The 15,259-nt window shown below is 33.6% G+C and overlaps 1 protein-coding gene and 2 long non-coding RNA genes across 3 annotated transcripts; 2 read left to right on the top strand and 1 right to left on the bottom strand.

The window, feature by feature from the left end:
• Nucleotides 1-1,707: 1,707 nt before the first annotated feature.
• LOC137743291 (uncharacterized) lies at nt 1,708-2,497 on the top strand. Its single transcript, XR_011069452.1, has 3 exons — nt 1,708-1,892; nt 2,056-2,179; nt 2,322-2,497. It is a non-coding gene; the product is annotated as an uncharacterized lncRNA (long non-coding RNA).
• A 2,018-nt stretch (nt 2,498-4,515) lies between these two features.
• On the top strand, nt 4,516-5,214 carry LOC137743290 (uncharacterized). The gene is made up of 3 exons (XR_011069451.1): nt 4,516-4,592; nt 4,661-4,741; nt 4,936-5,214. It is a non-coding gene; the product is annotated as an uncharacterized lncRNA (long non-coding RNA).
• A 2,253-nt stretch (nt 5,215-7,467) lies between these two features.
• LOC137742858 ((-)-alpha-pinene synthase-like) lies at nt 7,468-11,100 on the bottom strand. Its single transcript, XM_068482803.1, has 7 exons — nt 10,858-11,100; nt 10,491-10,773; nt 9,878-10,250; nt 9,548-9,766; nt 9,321-9,459; nt 8,714-8,962; nt 7,468-7,968 (listed from the first exon to the last, which is right to left on the bottom strand). The coding sequence occupies exons 1-7, from the start codon at nt 11,098-11,100 to the stop codon at nt 7,675-7,677; spliced, it is 1,800 nt and encodes a 599-aa protein (XP_068338904.1). The 3' UTR covers nt 7,468-7,674.
• Nucleotides 11,101-15,259: the final 4,159 nt, after the last annotated feature.

Below are 15,259 nucleotides of genomic sequence, written 5' to 3'. Positions count from 1 at the left end.
TTCCCCGAGCTTCTTCCCAGTAGCTGGCTAATCCCTCTTTGGTACCAACTATCACCTGTTAGTGTTGTGATCTGATTGCTGTTCAGGGTTGGCGGTGGTGTCTAAGACGACGTTACTCAGTGGTGTATGACGTTTCCTGTGGCTGGCTTGGATCTTTGTCAGTGGAGGAGTTTTCAGTAGAAGCTTATCGATTGGTTGTTGGGTGTTTTTTTGGGTTTCACTGTTGTGGGGCCTCCTTTTTTCTGTTGATTTCGGCCCTTTTCTGTTTGTTTATAGCTGTAGTTGAGCCTTTGGTTTGCTTGTACTTTTAGGCTTCTTGTTTTAATAAAAGTTGAGATAAAAGTTGAGGGAGTTTTGACTGTAGTTTTGCTACAGTCAAAATTTTTCCAAAAATAAAAATAAGAATAAAAAAAAACAAGTAAAGTTCAATAGTTTGAGAAGAAAATCAGAGCCGGTGAGAATGGCGGCGAAGAAGCTCAGCTCGACCCAGAGTTAGGTTTCTGAAAAATGAGAAAGGTTTCTGTAACATGCTCTTCTTCTTCCTCTTCATCTTCTGGTATGCTTCTTTCCCTCCAACTTTGCAAATATTTTTGTTTAAATGCTAATTGTTTCCTTGGTTTGTTGGGATCTATTTATATTATTTTGATATGGGTTGTTGATTGTTCTTTTCTTGCATTTTAGTTTGATTATATTGTGAATCAATGAGTAATTTCCATTGGGACTATAAGAAAGAAGAGTAATTTAATTCTCAGTACCCAGATTCTGATTAGTTGCTTCTAATTTGTCATAAAAATTTTAGGTGTTTTGTGTTCGACATATAAAGTGATAAATGTGTGTTGATACCCAAAAAGAAGATGAATTTAAAAGAATAGAATCTTTAGAGGGTTGCTTTAGGACCAACTGATGAAAAGGACCAGAGAAAAGGTTGTCGGATACACTCTTGGTCATGCATCTGTGATGTTGTAAGAGCTCTAAGACTATTGCTGTAACATGGAGAAAGGGAGGTATGGGTATGGGTAGGAGATGGAAAAGCATTTCGTTTTCCATTTGCTTCCTGAAACCTGAGGGATTTCTGCGACTGCAGAGAGAGATGGAGGTGTCCGTTAGGTGCCCTTTAACTGTCACTTTTGTGATTTGTCCACCCTTGATTGTTGTGTGATTCATTCTCACGAGTGTTCTATGCACAAGGTTTCATGTTATTCTGTCCTTTTAATTTTGATATTGTTGTGCTTAATTTCTGTTTTATTTTATTGGGTGATTAGATTACAATTTACAATCCCCAATTTTTTATTTTTACTTTTTATGCCTCACTGCTATTGCTTTTATTGTGTCGTATAGAATAAAGACTTTTTTGAATGTTATTACCGCTGTGGTTTCTATGTGTTCGATACTGATATTGGTCTTTCCCACATGCGCTCTTTTCACAAGGTTTCATATTTTTCACAGGACCCGCTCACCCTATGGGCACCTGCGCCGGTGGGCTTGGCCCTTCCATCTCCTCCAACTGCAGGTGCATATATATATATATATATATATATATATATATATATATATATATATCTGTCAAATCTACTTATTTGCATATGTCTTTGTGTAGGGTTTGTTCTTGATCAGTTTTCCGTCATTTTTAACAATCTATGCAATTATATTGCTTTGGATTAGGATTTCAAATTGAGGTTTTTAATACGTTTGTTTTGGAATTTTTGAGATTGTTGGAAATTTAAGGGTTTGATGATTATTATTTCAAATATTCAGTTTTAAGAAGCATATTAACAATGCACAAGGAGGAGCCAAGGCAAGTGTAGCCACTGTAAACACTAAGGATTCCAGTATTGCTTCTGCGCAACACGACGTTGTACAAAATGGAGCCTGTGTACATCCCCAATTACATGGTACCGATTTCTAAGTATCAGTTCTCTTTTAGTCTAGAAAATGTATGTGTTTGAAGGAGTTCAGGAATATTAGATAATTGTGTTCTTTTTTAACATCTGAGTTGCCTATTTTGTTTGATTTTCATTTCTTGGCAATGTTTTTCCTTCTACTGATTTAATGTAGGAGGTTCTGATACGCCTGTTGCAAGCACGCTTTCCGGACAGCTGAAGCTTCAGCCTCTCAGAAAAGCTCCCGAACTTTTCCAAAGGCTCCGACTTCTCAGAGAAGCTCCCGAACTGTTCCAAAGGTTCCAAAGGCTCTGACTTCCCAAGAACACCACCTCTCTTTCATCAACAAAGCTTGATAATTTGTTTTATTTTTTTTTCGGGAAAAATTCCCAATTTTGAGTTTTTTCAATTTTTGTTTTGTTTTGTTTTTGTTAATTGCAGCTGCCAGTAGCAATTTGCCCTGTACACATGCCCTCGATGCAGCTCACACTACTGTTCCCTGCACCGCTACAAGGTATGCATGCTGATTTGTCCATATTCTTATTTATTTTATTTTGTAATATTTAGCAAAATCAAACATTTGATTACCTTCTTTTGATTTTGGGTTTGGTGGGTTTGATGCGTACTGATAAATTTATTTGGTTTTGGTTGATCTGAAATTGGTGATTGCATAACACGTTGGAATGTGAATTTTCATGCGTTTTGTAATTCTGAGTCTCTGTTTGGATGCGTTAATATGTTGGATTACCTTAGATACTGGCCTTCCGTGACTCCCTTGATTTATGCATGATGGAACTAATTTACTTTAGAATAGATAATTTTTCTGGTCTTCTTACTTTTGTTGGAATGTTGTTAATGTAATTTGTTAATTTTGGATATTTGTTTGTCATGGGTTCTGTGGAATTAGACTCCAGTTATGTCCTCTGGTTTTCTGATTTTTTTTCTCAATTAGGATTATTTCTTACCAATTTCCTTTGAGATTTGTGCATGTGTGTTTGTTAATGCTCATTGCTTGGTGAGGGTTTCAGGGATGGGAGGTCATACCAATAGACATAGAGATAGAGATAGAGATATATAGAGGGAGACAGAAAGGGAGAGATAGAGGGAGAGGGAGAGGGAGATGGAGAAAGAGGGAGACAGACAGAGAAAGAGTGATAGAGAGAGAGAGAGAGAGAGGGAGAGGGAGGAGTGGGGATCTCATCGCCATTGCTGCAGATCCTCGATTTCATGAGTGGGAGAGGGGAGGGGACAGTCAAAGAAAAGCATGGGGGCTGTCGGGATTTGAGGGAGGGGTAGGGATCGTGGCTAGGGGTTTGGGTTTTGTCCCTTTGGACCGTTTCCGACAACACCACTGTGCTCAAACACTGTCTCGCAGTGGAACGCTCTTCCCCCCTTACTCAATCCTCTGCTTCTTCTTTGATTCATGGTTGGTTGATTTATAAAAAACCTTCGAGGATAAATTTGGGGTGGGATCTACGTTTTCTCTACATTACTTAAATTTTGCATTTTTTTTTCTGGATTTCAATTAAGAAATGAATAAATTTGGGGGTTATTGGTTTTGTGTTTTGCTGTTTATATGCTGGAATTACAGGACAGGGAGGAAGACAAGGAGTTGGACCCTAGATGTGCTCTCCTTTGTCCATCATGCGTCTGCATGTCCTCATTTACAAGATAAGTACCATCTTTATACTTGATTTTCTACTGTTTTGTTTGGTTTTGATTCTCTCTGCCATTCTCACTCCACTCTCTGTCTCTCACTCAGTTCGAAGCTCTTCAACTTTTTCGCACAAGCTCTCAAACATCTCAGATCCCCCACTCACCCTTCTTTCATCGACACCCCAAAGGTATATCTCTCTCATCACTTTCAGAATTATATATATATATATATGTATGCCAATGGAAGTTAATAATTTTATTGTTCTCTGGGGTTGGTTTTGTTCTTGAATAAAATACTGTGTTTTCACTATATTTTGGTTTCAAGAAGTTGATGGTTTTGGGTTAAGTTCTTTTTTCCGTTTTTTCTCAATTCTCAGTGAGTGGCACTTTTTCTCAATTCTCACCCTCTTCATGTTATATCCAATATTATGTTTTTTTTATCTGATTTCATGTGTTTTCTTGACGCTTTTCCATTCTTTGATATGGGTAATTTGTTGTTATGTTTTCATGATCTGGGTCTTTTTTCAATTTGCATTTTGGTTGTCCAAGATTTCTAAGTTTTTTTTTTTTAATAAAAATATAAGAACAAAACTGAACATCGAGGAGTTTATGATCAACTTTTTGAAGTGTCAGTAACACTTCGCTTTAGGAATATGTAAAACTACCAATCATTGTTTGATAATTCCTTTTGTAATGAACGACTTGGACTTTACCATAAATTAATTTAATTTCTATTGCAGCAAATCTGGTCATTTTCTATGTAAGTTTCCCCTCATGGTTCAGTTCTGGCATTCCCCTCAAAACATCATTTGTGTCATTTCCTCTTTTTCTGTGTTCAGCTTACATACCTTACTTATATATTGGAGACTACGACGATAAAAGATGTCAGTTTAACCGAACTAAGACCTAAGAATCTTCGCAATTCTTATCCTTTAGATTTTGCATTTTTTTAAAATATTTATTAATTTTTTGGTGATGCAGATAGATGAACATGTTCAAAGGGAAATCATGAATCATAGATCACTGAAGCATCCAAATATCATTCGATCCAAAGAGGTTAGTGATCATAAACTATTTTCATTTTGTATTTTTTTTTAAATATTTATTTATTTTTGGTGATGCAGGTGCAGATGGATTAACATGTTCAAAGGGAAATCATAAACCATAAATCACTGAAGAATCCGAATATCATTTGATTCAAAGAGGTCAGTGATCACTATTCAATCCTTTTTTAGGTTTCAAACAATACTATTAAATGGTTTTCAACATTGGATTTAATAAACCTCTAATACAGGTTTAGAGTTTTGGTTTGGCTTTGATGTTTTCCACCATCACAGATTTTCCCTGATTCTTTCTATTTTTATTATACTTATAAATGAAATTGATCCCTGGATTGCAGTTACTTTTCAGCATCCAACAACACTGATATAGCATTTGATGTACACTTCACTTTTGAAACCCAATCGGAATTATGTTCCGGTCAATATTGAGGATCCAGGTAGTTCTAGGTCTCTCTTTTCTCTCTTTCCCCCTCCCTATATGTAGTTTAATATAATTGAACAACTCTATTTATTTAAGATTTAGTTGCGTTCGTCATTACTGAAATTTGTTGCAAGAAATTGGGGGATGAATTTGGTTTCGGGGGAATGTTATCCTTTTTTATTCTTATACTGCACAGTAAAAAAGAAAACAATGCATTGGTGCAAGTATGTGTTTTTTATCATTTATTTCTATAGTTTGAAAGTCAATTGTGTTTTTGTTGCCACATCATATAATTATTCAAAATGCCCTTTTTAGTATTTCAATACCATTTGCACGTCATTGTTAGCACTTTGAATACCTTATCCCCAATTTCAAGATCATGCAAAACAATGTGACATTGCCTCTCTGTTTATCTTAACATTGCCTCTCTGTTTTTGGTATCTTTGTTTATCTCTCTGACAGACAAGTGCATGGTTGTCACATAATCACATTACGTGTTTCTTTATCAAACTGTATACAATTTCTGATTCTTTCACGTATCAGACAATATAACGAACTTGAACCCAAAGAAGACAATAAATGTCAGGCAGCTATGTATAGGTGACATACAAGCATCTGTATTTCATTCGAAGATTAGGTGAAATACAGGTGTTTTTATCTGCAAAAAATTCGGATATGGTGTCCTAATAACTTTCTAATGCTATTCTATTTGATTCTTTAATCAAAGTTTTGTAGTTTTTAGATTTGGTGGATCTTAGTAAATTAGGTAGTAAAAAGTACTCTTTTGCTTATTCTTAATGTAGTCAAATTTTCTCAAGACGATTTGAGCTGGGAAAAACAATGTCAAACATATGTCGTATATATAAACGTTTCTTTTGGTTGTGAAGATACACTATGGAGTGTACATATTTGAATTTTCAGTTTCCTCAAGTGTATTCAATCTCCCATTTCATTATAGAGACCTCACGTAATACTTAATTGTTCTCCATTTCGTATATCTTATTTATAACTATGTTTTCTTTTGCAAATTATTGCCACAACAATTTATATACGCGAGGTCCATGTGGCTATTATGCATGCATTATTTTCTTCTAAGTGAGGATATGGGAAGTTTTCCTCATTATGCTCCTATGCCCAGTTGGTTGGTTGTATATGACATACAGTGAGCTCAGGGACATAGATAGGTTAGTTCATCCATGATGCTGAGCCCTATCTTGAATGGTATCTTGGCTGCCGCGTTTTAGATGCTTAGGTCTGTGATTGAAGTGTTATTTGTAGTTTTTTTTTTTTTCAGAATTCATAATATTTGCAACTATAAAAAACAATATACTTTTATACCTCTGTTTCTCTTTTCTTTGTTTTCATGAGAAATTAATTGTCATTGGCAGCAATATAAAAAACAATCTTTCTGCATTATTCTCTGCTTCATACATAATTACATGATTTTAGGTTTAATATCTAGCTTTTTAGTTGTAGATTACTTATATGGGTCTTTAACTACAATATCAAATTTCTTACTTTTTTCATGTTTTTACTTTTGACTTGTTGATATCTATTTTAGAATGTGGAATTATATCCAATATTTGTTTATTTCCTGACTGTCTTAATCCCTCACCATCTGTAGATTTTAAATTTTGGTAAGAACCATGATAATGACTGAAAAGCATGATGTTGTTTTCGAAATATATATTAGCATCCCCTTCTCACCCAACTGCCAAAATCAGGTGGCTTGACTTGAGGTGTTTTCAGATATTGTAATTAATGAACAATTAGGTTACACTTTTAACAAAAATGTGTAAAAAGGGTTGATAACCGCATTTTTAAGAGAGAAGTACTATTTTGTCTAACCCTTTTGAGTTCCCATATATTTTTTTTGTTTCATTTATACATCTGTTGGAGGATTGGAGGGGATTGGGAGGCAGATGAGTGAGACTTCTGATGGTTACACAGAAATAAATGTTCTCTCACATCTTGAACCAGATTACTGTTGCTTTGGCAGGTATGAATGATTCTAGCCTTTTTTAGAGGAACTCTATGCTTTCCATTTCAATCAGAATATTCTGTTATTAGAAGCAATTGCATTGAGTTTGGTCAACTAAAATGGCTGGACAGAAAAAATGGTCCTAATTGTTCACTCTCTAATGATGTTGGCAAGTAAGGTTGATTGTTCTAAACGCTGGCGGTGCTTCTGTTTTCCACAATGTAAGCCCATGATTATGCGATGGTGCTCAATTTGGATTTGTTGCATAGCTAGAAGGATCATCTTGCTGTAATTGTTGAAAACCGTTATATGCCAAGGTATTGATTCTTTCGAATCCCAGTTAAAAAAAAAAAGTCAGATTTATATATATTTTGCATCATTATAATTAGTCTACTTGGGTTAGCTTAAGATTACAGATAGAAACATATGAGTAGAGAATCAGAAAAACAAGATATGCAGGACCCCCGATCTGTAGCACGAAACCCATACATTATGTAGTACTGTAGTACTACCGAATAAGTACGAACTCACACTTCACTCGCACAAAACTTATGATATTATTTGATGTGTTCGTTTTTATTTGGAACTTGAATGGATTATAGACCCCGTATTATCCGGCATCATCTTCCGTCAAAGTGGGAAATAGTACTACTTGACTAACAGAAAGAAACCAACTCAAAGTGGCACTGGGTCAATAAAAAGCGAAGCAACGATATCTTTCATAAGTTTCCCAACATGTGTGAAGATGTCTCCTCTTCTGTAAAGCAGATCCACAACCCTCGTCAAATTAAGAACACGTACGAGGACAAACTCTGGCACTGCAGTTGGTCTAAGTAACTCCTCGTTTATATCCTTCCACATATCCACTATTTGTTTGTTAAACGCAGCAAGTGTCTCTTGCTCCGACACGTCATATTGCTTCATGTAACAATCAATACTAGAAGTTATATGCCGTCTCTCTTTCTCAAACTGCAAAAATTGACTCCCAGAGAATTTGCGTTACTTTTATATATGTAGCACCCAATATTCACTTTAATATAGTTCAATTTTTGAGCTTTAATAAAAAAGGCTTCAAATTTTTCTAACCAAAAAAACTTCCTAATAACTTTCTTTAATGAAAAATCTTAAAATTTTATGAAAAGTACTTCAAATTTAATGAAAATGATAAAAACTTTAACATGGTAAAGAAAATAAAAAAGACACAAAAAAAAAAAAAAAAAAAAAAAAAAACAAACAAACAAACAAACACGCTGGTCCAATGCTTCTCACCACTCTCTCTCTTCCCCTCTCACAGCCATCCATATCAAACACACATTCTCCCTCATGTCACCCTACACTTACTCCATAACCAATATATATATATATATTTTTTTATTATTTGTTTATTTGACTATTGTTTCATAATTTTTTTTTAAAACAAATCAAGTAATAATAATATAATATTACAATTTCAAAAATGAAGAAAAATTTTAGTTTCAGTTTTGTAAACAATATTTATTTTAAATCTGAAATAGTTATTTTAACATTAGTTTGGACAAATTTTTTGAGTTTATATCATATAATATGAATTAAAAATATAACCATACATAAAAGAAAGAGAGTGGAGGTTAAAGGGATGAGGAGAGATAGGGGAAAACTAATTTGTGTTTTTTTTTGTCAAACACTTTAATATAATTTATATATTACTCAATGTACTGAGAATAATATCCTGTACCTTGTGGCCAGCAATGTCATCCATGAGCCTAAAAATGATATTGGAAGCTCTGAGAATTTTAGGGTTATTGGACAACCACTGGAACACGTCATTTGTTACAATATCTCCCATGCAAACTAAACTAACAGTTGCAAGGAAGCTGTTACCAACAGAAGCCGTTGCAACATGCATATACTCCTCCATGCTTGGGATGCATTGTTCCCGTAACCATCTGGCCTCATCAAATTGACCATGGGCAAAAACTTTCCACTGTATGTGACAATGACATGTTTAGTGTGAAAACTTAACCTTCAATAGTTAAACTACTCTGAAAAAAAAAAAGAACCAAGGAATCCTCAATAGTTTGAGTAGGGAAAAAAAAGAAAAAAAAAAAAAGGTCTCGTTTGATACCCATAAATTGAAAACTCAACAAATAGCTTTCAATTTTTCATTTGTTTACTGAAAACTAAACTCTAAACCTAAACCTAAACCTAAACTAAACAAAATTTTTTTCAATTTTTTCAATTTTTTTAAAAAAGACGATAAGTAAAAATGAAATGATTATAATGCTTAAGCTACTAAAAAGTACAAGTTAATCAAGCTAGCTAAGCATGCATGTGTTACATACAGCTTCTTTTGCATAGCGAACCCCGTATGACTTTCCTTCTGTTACCATCTCTTCCTCAATTTCGTTGAAAAGATTCACAAGTGCAAGATAAAATGTCTGCATATAGTCCGGAAGTTCATCAATGAAATTAACATCCCACCTGAAATTTGCATAAACATTAGATCATCCTAAGCATAGCTTTAGGAAAAACGTAATCTTTATATAAAGCCACTTTGTTTAAATCAAACCTTCTAAATGCTTCTGTAAAGATGTCGAGTTCTTCGAATGTACCAAATGCGTCGTAGATATTGTCCATTACTGTCGCCAAAGCCAGGACTTTGGCCATAATTTTTCTGGCTGTAGAGTAATGGGGTTCAAAAAATACTCCCGTTGAACAAACGTACAATTCAACTATCCTGTCTCTTGCAAACGGCAGCTTTCTTTCAAACTCGAGTTCTTTCCACCATCTAATTAATGAAAACATTTACAAATTGGATTATAACTCATAACTATAGGAATATTTTTCTTACAAACTATATCTCTTATGATCAAATTAAAAATAAAAATGGACTTATTACCTAGTAATTTCCCTGAGCTCCTTTTTGTGCAAAGATTGAACAAGATTGAAATCCAACTTTGCAAGTTGTAATAAAGCTTCACTGTGTGAAGCTTCTTCTTGATAGATTGACATGTAATTCCTGACACCTAACCTCACTAGACTCTTTAGCAAAGGTCTTTCCAAGGCTTGAGTTATTTGAGCTGCCATTGAACAGCTTAAACTGGTTGCAGTGGACTCGAGGTGAGTGGTGGTGAAAACAAGAGCCTCTTCTAGTATGTCTTCTCCATGCACCCTTAGATGTGTTGCTTCATAAAGGCTTAGCATACCCGGCACATCGGCAATTAAGCTTTCCTTGAAGCTACCATCTTCACCTTTGAACTTTTGGAATATATCTACTTGATTCCCAGAAAATGAAGACATATAAAAAAAAAAAAATAGAATAAAGCATCCAAAAATCTCTCATGTACATGACGTTCCAACAAATAAATTATTTAATTAATATATGCATATACGTGCAAGTGGTGGATTGCACCACTAGATACAATCTTCCTCTTCAAAACCCACCTTTCCCTTTAGCGTGTAACTTACTAGTGCTTGTAATAAAGAAAACTATAAATCTACAAAATACGTACCACATGAAACATTAAATCCATGTTGCCTTAGTAGCCGAAAACGAACAGCAACATTGGACAGATCACCACCATTATTAACGCCATTGTCCTTATATGCAGCAATATGTATGAGTTCCAAAGCTTCTTTAATCTCTTTTTCAAAATGGTATGCCACGCCAAGACGTTGGATTGCATCAATTAACTTGAGTTGTTGTGAAAAGTCACCAGCTCCAGTTGCTAATATTTCATTACTCACTACTACTTTCAGTTCCCCAAGTTCCCGTTGCATTTGGCCATTGTTTGTCTACATCAACAATTTGTTAATTAAATGAACTAAAATATTGGAAAAAGTAGAAATTTTGAGAGCGAGCAAAAGGCATGAGATTACAATGTCTTGTGAATTGTCGTAGACTGTGAACCGATCTCCCCAAATGCTTGGATGAAAATTTGCAGTAGGACGAGCAATTTCGAGCTTATTATCAGCTTGGGTAGCAGATACGGTCTTTATTCTTTTTTTTTCATAGAAAAACTTTAGGTTGGGAAGTCGTACAGGCAAACCTAGACAAGGAGAAGAATAGGGAGAAAAGCTAGAGTTGAAGTTTGACATTGATCTTGTTTTTAAAGAGTCCATTACGACTAAGCAGAATAATGAAAAAGGATCTTTTGGAATGCAGAAACTCTCGGGCAGCATCAACTCTTACTTATACTCGGGATCTTTTCGAATTTTATTTTATTTTATTTTTTGGAAAGCCTCAATGGTAGAAGAGAAAATTTATTGATAACGACAAAAAAAGTTATATTTAGTTAGGGAGGACATAAAGACAAAAACAAAAATGATTAAAGAAAAAAGAGGAGGGAGGGACATGAAACTTAACCTCTCTAAAACCAAACCTGAAGGTCTAAACTTATAAGACAAAACCACCAAGTTAAGAAAAAAAAAAGTGAGACAAACATGGATGCTGAGATGCATATTAATTTGAGAATCGGTAGCCATGCAAGCCAACATAATCCGAAAACAAAGCAGCACGAGCTACCGGCTGAGGATAATCATGCCATGTTAAAGTTAGAGAAGATAAGCCCATGTTAGCAAAATTGGCCGCAACAAAATTTCCTTCGCGATATATATGTGAGATGAGTGGAAAGTCATTTTCCAAATGCGTTACAAACAAAATAGACCATTGCGTACGAAAAGGCCAAGAAGGATCAAAATCGGACAATTGAAGAGCAGAAATAACACTAGAATTGTCACTTTCCAACGAAAGACAATGCCAACCTCGCATACAAACTCGAACCAATAATACCTGATAATTTTGCAAAAAAAAAAAAAAAAAAAAAGTTGCAATGACCAATCCATTGATAGAAACCACCAAAAAAACGACCATGGCAATTCCTGAAAACTCCTCCACAAGTACCAGGACCAGGACCAGAATTTCCTTTAGAGAAACGATCGTCATTAAGTTTAATCCAAGAATTCCAAGGAGGAGACCAAAGGACAGGAAGGATAGTAAGCGCCTTGCATGGGATAGGTCGGATCTTAAGAGAAATGATCTAGTGTCAAAACCCTGAGAGTAACCAGGAATAAACTTCTCATCATGAACAATCGCATAATTGATAGACATGCAAAGACGATAAAAAAAAGATTGGTCGACCCTACAAATTCATAGTAATTAATATACAAGTGTGAAAGTGTGAAAATGTGAAAAAAAAATAAAAATATACAAATGCTCGTGATTGCATCCAACTACGCTTAGACAATGGTTACATCGTCGTTTAGATTTTTAAAACCCTCCAATCTCATAATTGGTGTTTATTTATTTATTTTTTATTTTTATTTATTACAAAACTAATAATAATTAATATAGAAGTGTGAAAAATGTAAATACACACACACACACACACAATTGCTCATAATGACATGCCTTGCAACTTTCGTTAAGGGATGAACTCCGAAATTCGACACCACAGTCCATAAGCTCTGGGTTTATGTTTAATCGGTCAATTGTCGTTTACGCTATATTATTCTCACCAAATTTTGTTCAGATTTTTTTTTTCCTTCTGAAAACATGATTTTTTTAACGAATGCAGAAAATGAATGATTGGGATCGTTGCTATCACATTTTGTTGTTTATGATTAATTGAAATGAGGGAATGGTGTATAGTTTCTAGAAACTTTATAAACTTCAAGCAGCATTTTTACAAACCGTAAAAATCTGAATGTTATATCAACGATCCGCACTGTTAATATTTCTGCATCTGCTAAAGCATGTTTTAAAAAAAAAAATTCTGAAAAAAAAAAACAAAATTTGGTGAAAAGAATGGAGTGTAAGTGTAAACGTAACGACAATCAACGGTTAAATTTAAATTTATGGTTCATTAGGCTCTTATTTTGAGGTATGTAATATTTGAAAAACAAATGGGATAACTTGATATAGATCCAATTTTGTGAGCCATTAGTAGAATTAGTCCACTTCATTGAAATAGGTCCAATAATTGAGATTCCATGTATGTTTATTTATGATTTGTACCATATTTACCCCTTAGCCTTACGAATTGTAGTAAATACACAAAATTTCTTAATTATGAGATAATTTGTGGTTTAACTAATCCCTTAATTGTAGGATTAGTTATAGCCATATAATCACCTCAACCCCCGGTTAGTTTCATCCCTCCTTTTTTCCTTCTTCCAAACAATTCCCTCTATCAATCCTCCTCTTTTTTGTCTCTTCTTTTCATGGGTGATATTTTTGCGTTCTTCCCTCCAAATTCGTTCCTTTAATGGAGGTATATTATATCATATTTTTATTTTTATGTTCCGCCATGTAGGTTCCCAACATTTTTCTTCCAATACAATAGGTAGTTTATTTTTGTTTTGCGGGTAGATTATATCTGCTTTGTAGGTATAAAACATTTTCTTCCTATACAATAGGTAGGTAGTTACTAGATTATATCGGTCTTGTTTTCTTCATAAATAGTAGGTATTTACTAGATAATATTTTAGTTTGAGTATTTAAATATTCAAAATTTAAAAACTGAATAAATGATAAAAAATGAAAGAATTTAAATATTTTTATATGAAGGGGCAAAATTGATATCAAAATATGTAATTGGATAACTGGACTTGATCCCAAAAACTACCTAAGTTTTTGGACCTAGATCCAAAAGCCCCTAGTTTAAAACTACTGTTAACATGTTATCATTCAATATAGTATAACATGGATCAAACAATTAACGTTCGTAAACCCACAAAAAAAAAAAAAAAAAAAAAAAAAAAAAAAGATGAGAAATTAATGGAAAAATTATTAGTCTGACATGATAAGTTGCAAAACCTACATCACCAAATCGTTTTCGCTCAATGCTAATAAAAGCCTAACATGACTAAGTTGTAGTGCAAAGAATTTTAAGTCTCGACTCCCTTGAATGATGAAAATGCTTATAATCACAAAGTTCTCTGAATTTGCAGAAGATATATACCACATAATTAGACTGAAAAAAACTGATTTTCAAATGCATACCAAAGTTGAACTCTTTCTCCAACCAGTATCCGATGACTAAAAGGCTCAACATATTAGCCAATAAATAGAAAACACCCCATGTAACCAAATTGCAAATGATGAGAAGCCACCCCTGGTGCCTGTCACCACATAATCAAATAGATAACGTAATACTAAATTAGTATCTACATCTCACAATGTCACATAAATATTACTTCAGAATATAAAAATATATTTGTTTTTCAAATATTACATACCTCAAAATAAGAGCCTAATGAACCATAAATTTAAATTTAACCGTTGATTGTCGTTACATTTACACTTACACTCCATTCTTTTCACCAAATTTTGTTTTTTTTTTCATAATTTTTTTTCTTAAAACATGCTTTAGCAGATGCAGAAATATTAACAGTGCGGATCGTTGATATAACATTCAGATTTTTACGGTTTGTAAAAATGCTGCTTGAAGTTTATAAAGTTTCTAGAAACTATACACCATTCCCTCATTTCAATTAATCATAAACAACAAAATGTGATAGCAACGATCCCAATCATTCATTTTCTGCATTCGCTAAAAAAATCATGTTTTCAGAAGGAAAAAAAAAATCTAAGGGGTAAATATGGTACAAATCATAAATAAACATACATGGAATCTCAATTATTGGACCTATTTCAATGAAGTGGACTAATTCTACTAATGGCTCACAAAATTGGATCTGTATCAAGTTATCCCTTCTGAAATTGGACCATATTTTTGTTCAGATTGGACCATATTGGACCATATCGAACATTCACAAAATTGGACCATATATTTTTGTTCTGAAAACATGATTTTTTTAGCGAATGCAGAAAATGAATGATTGGGATCGTTGCTATCACATTTTGTTGTTTATGATTAATTGAAATGAGGGAATGGTGTATAGTTTCTAGAAACTTTATAAACTTCAAGCAGCATTTTTACAAACCGTAAAAATCTGAATGTTATATCAACGATCCGCACTGTTAATATTTCTGCATCTGCTAAAGCATGTTTTAAAAAAAAAATTATGAAAAAAAAAAACAAAATTTGGTGAAAAGAATGGAGTGTAAGTGTAAATGTAACGACAATCAATGGTTAAATTTAAATTTATGGTTCATTAGGCTCTTATTTTGAGGTATGTAATATTTGAAAAACAAATATATTTTTATATTCTGAAGTAATATTTATGTGATATTGTGAGATGTAGATACTAATTTAGTATTACGTTATCTATTTGATTATGTATTGAAGTAAAATATATTTTCATTAACGGATGATTT

Source organism: Pyrus communis, chromosome 8 (genome assembly GCF_963583255.1).
Source record: "Pyrus communis chromosome 8, drPyrComm1.1, whole genome shotgun sequence".
Classification (NCBI taxonomy): domain Eukaryota; kingdom Viridiplantae; phylum Streptophyta; class Magnoliopsida; order Rosales; family Rosaceae; genus Pyrus; species Pyrus communis.
The sequence above is the reverse complement of the archived record's forward strand: the minus strand, read 5'-3'. Positions and strand labels throughout refer to the sequence as shown.

Bases quoted from the DNA above. Each gene is read 5' to 3' on its own strand.
- LOC137742858 (XM_068482803.1), bottom strand. From the start codon at position 11,100: ATGGACTCTTTAAAAACAAGATCAATGTCAAACTTCAACTCTAGCTTT. The intron at 8,963-9,320 runs GTATGTAACACA...TGTCACATACAG, and splicing joins TTCGCTATGCAAAAGAAGCT to TGGAAAGTTTTTGCCCATGG. The intron at 7,969-8,713 runs GTACAGGATATT...CAATTTTTGCAG, and splicing joins ATGACATTGCTGGCCACAAG to TTTGAGAAAGAGAGACGGCA.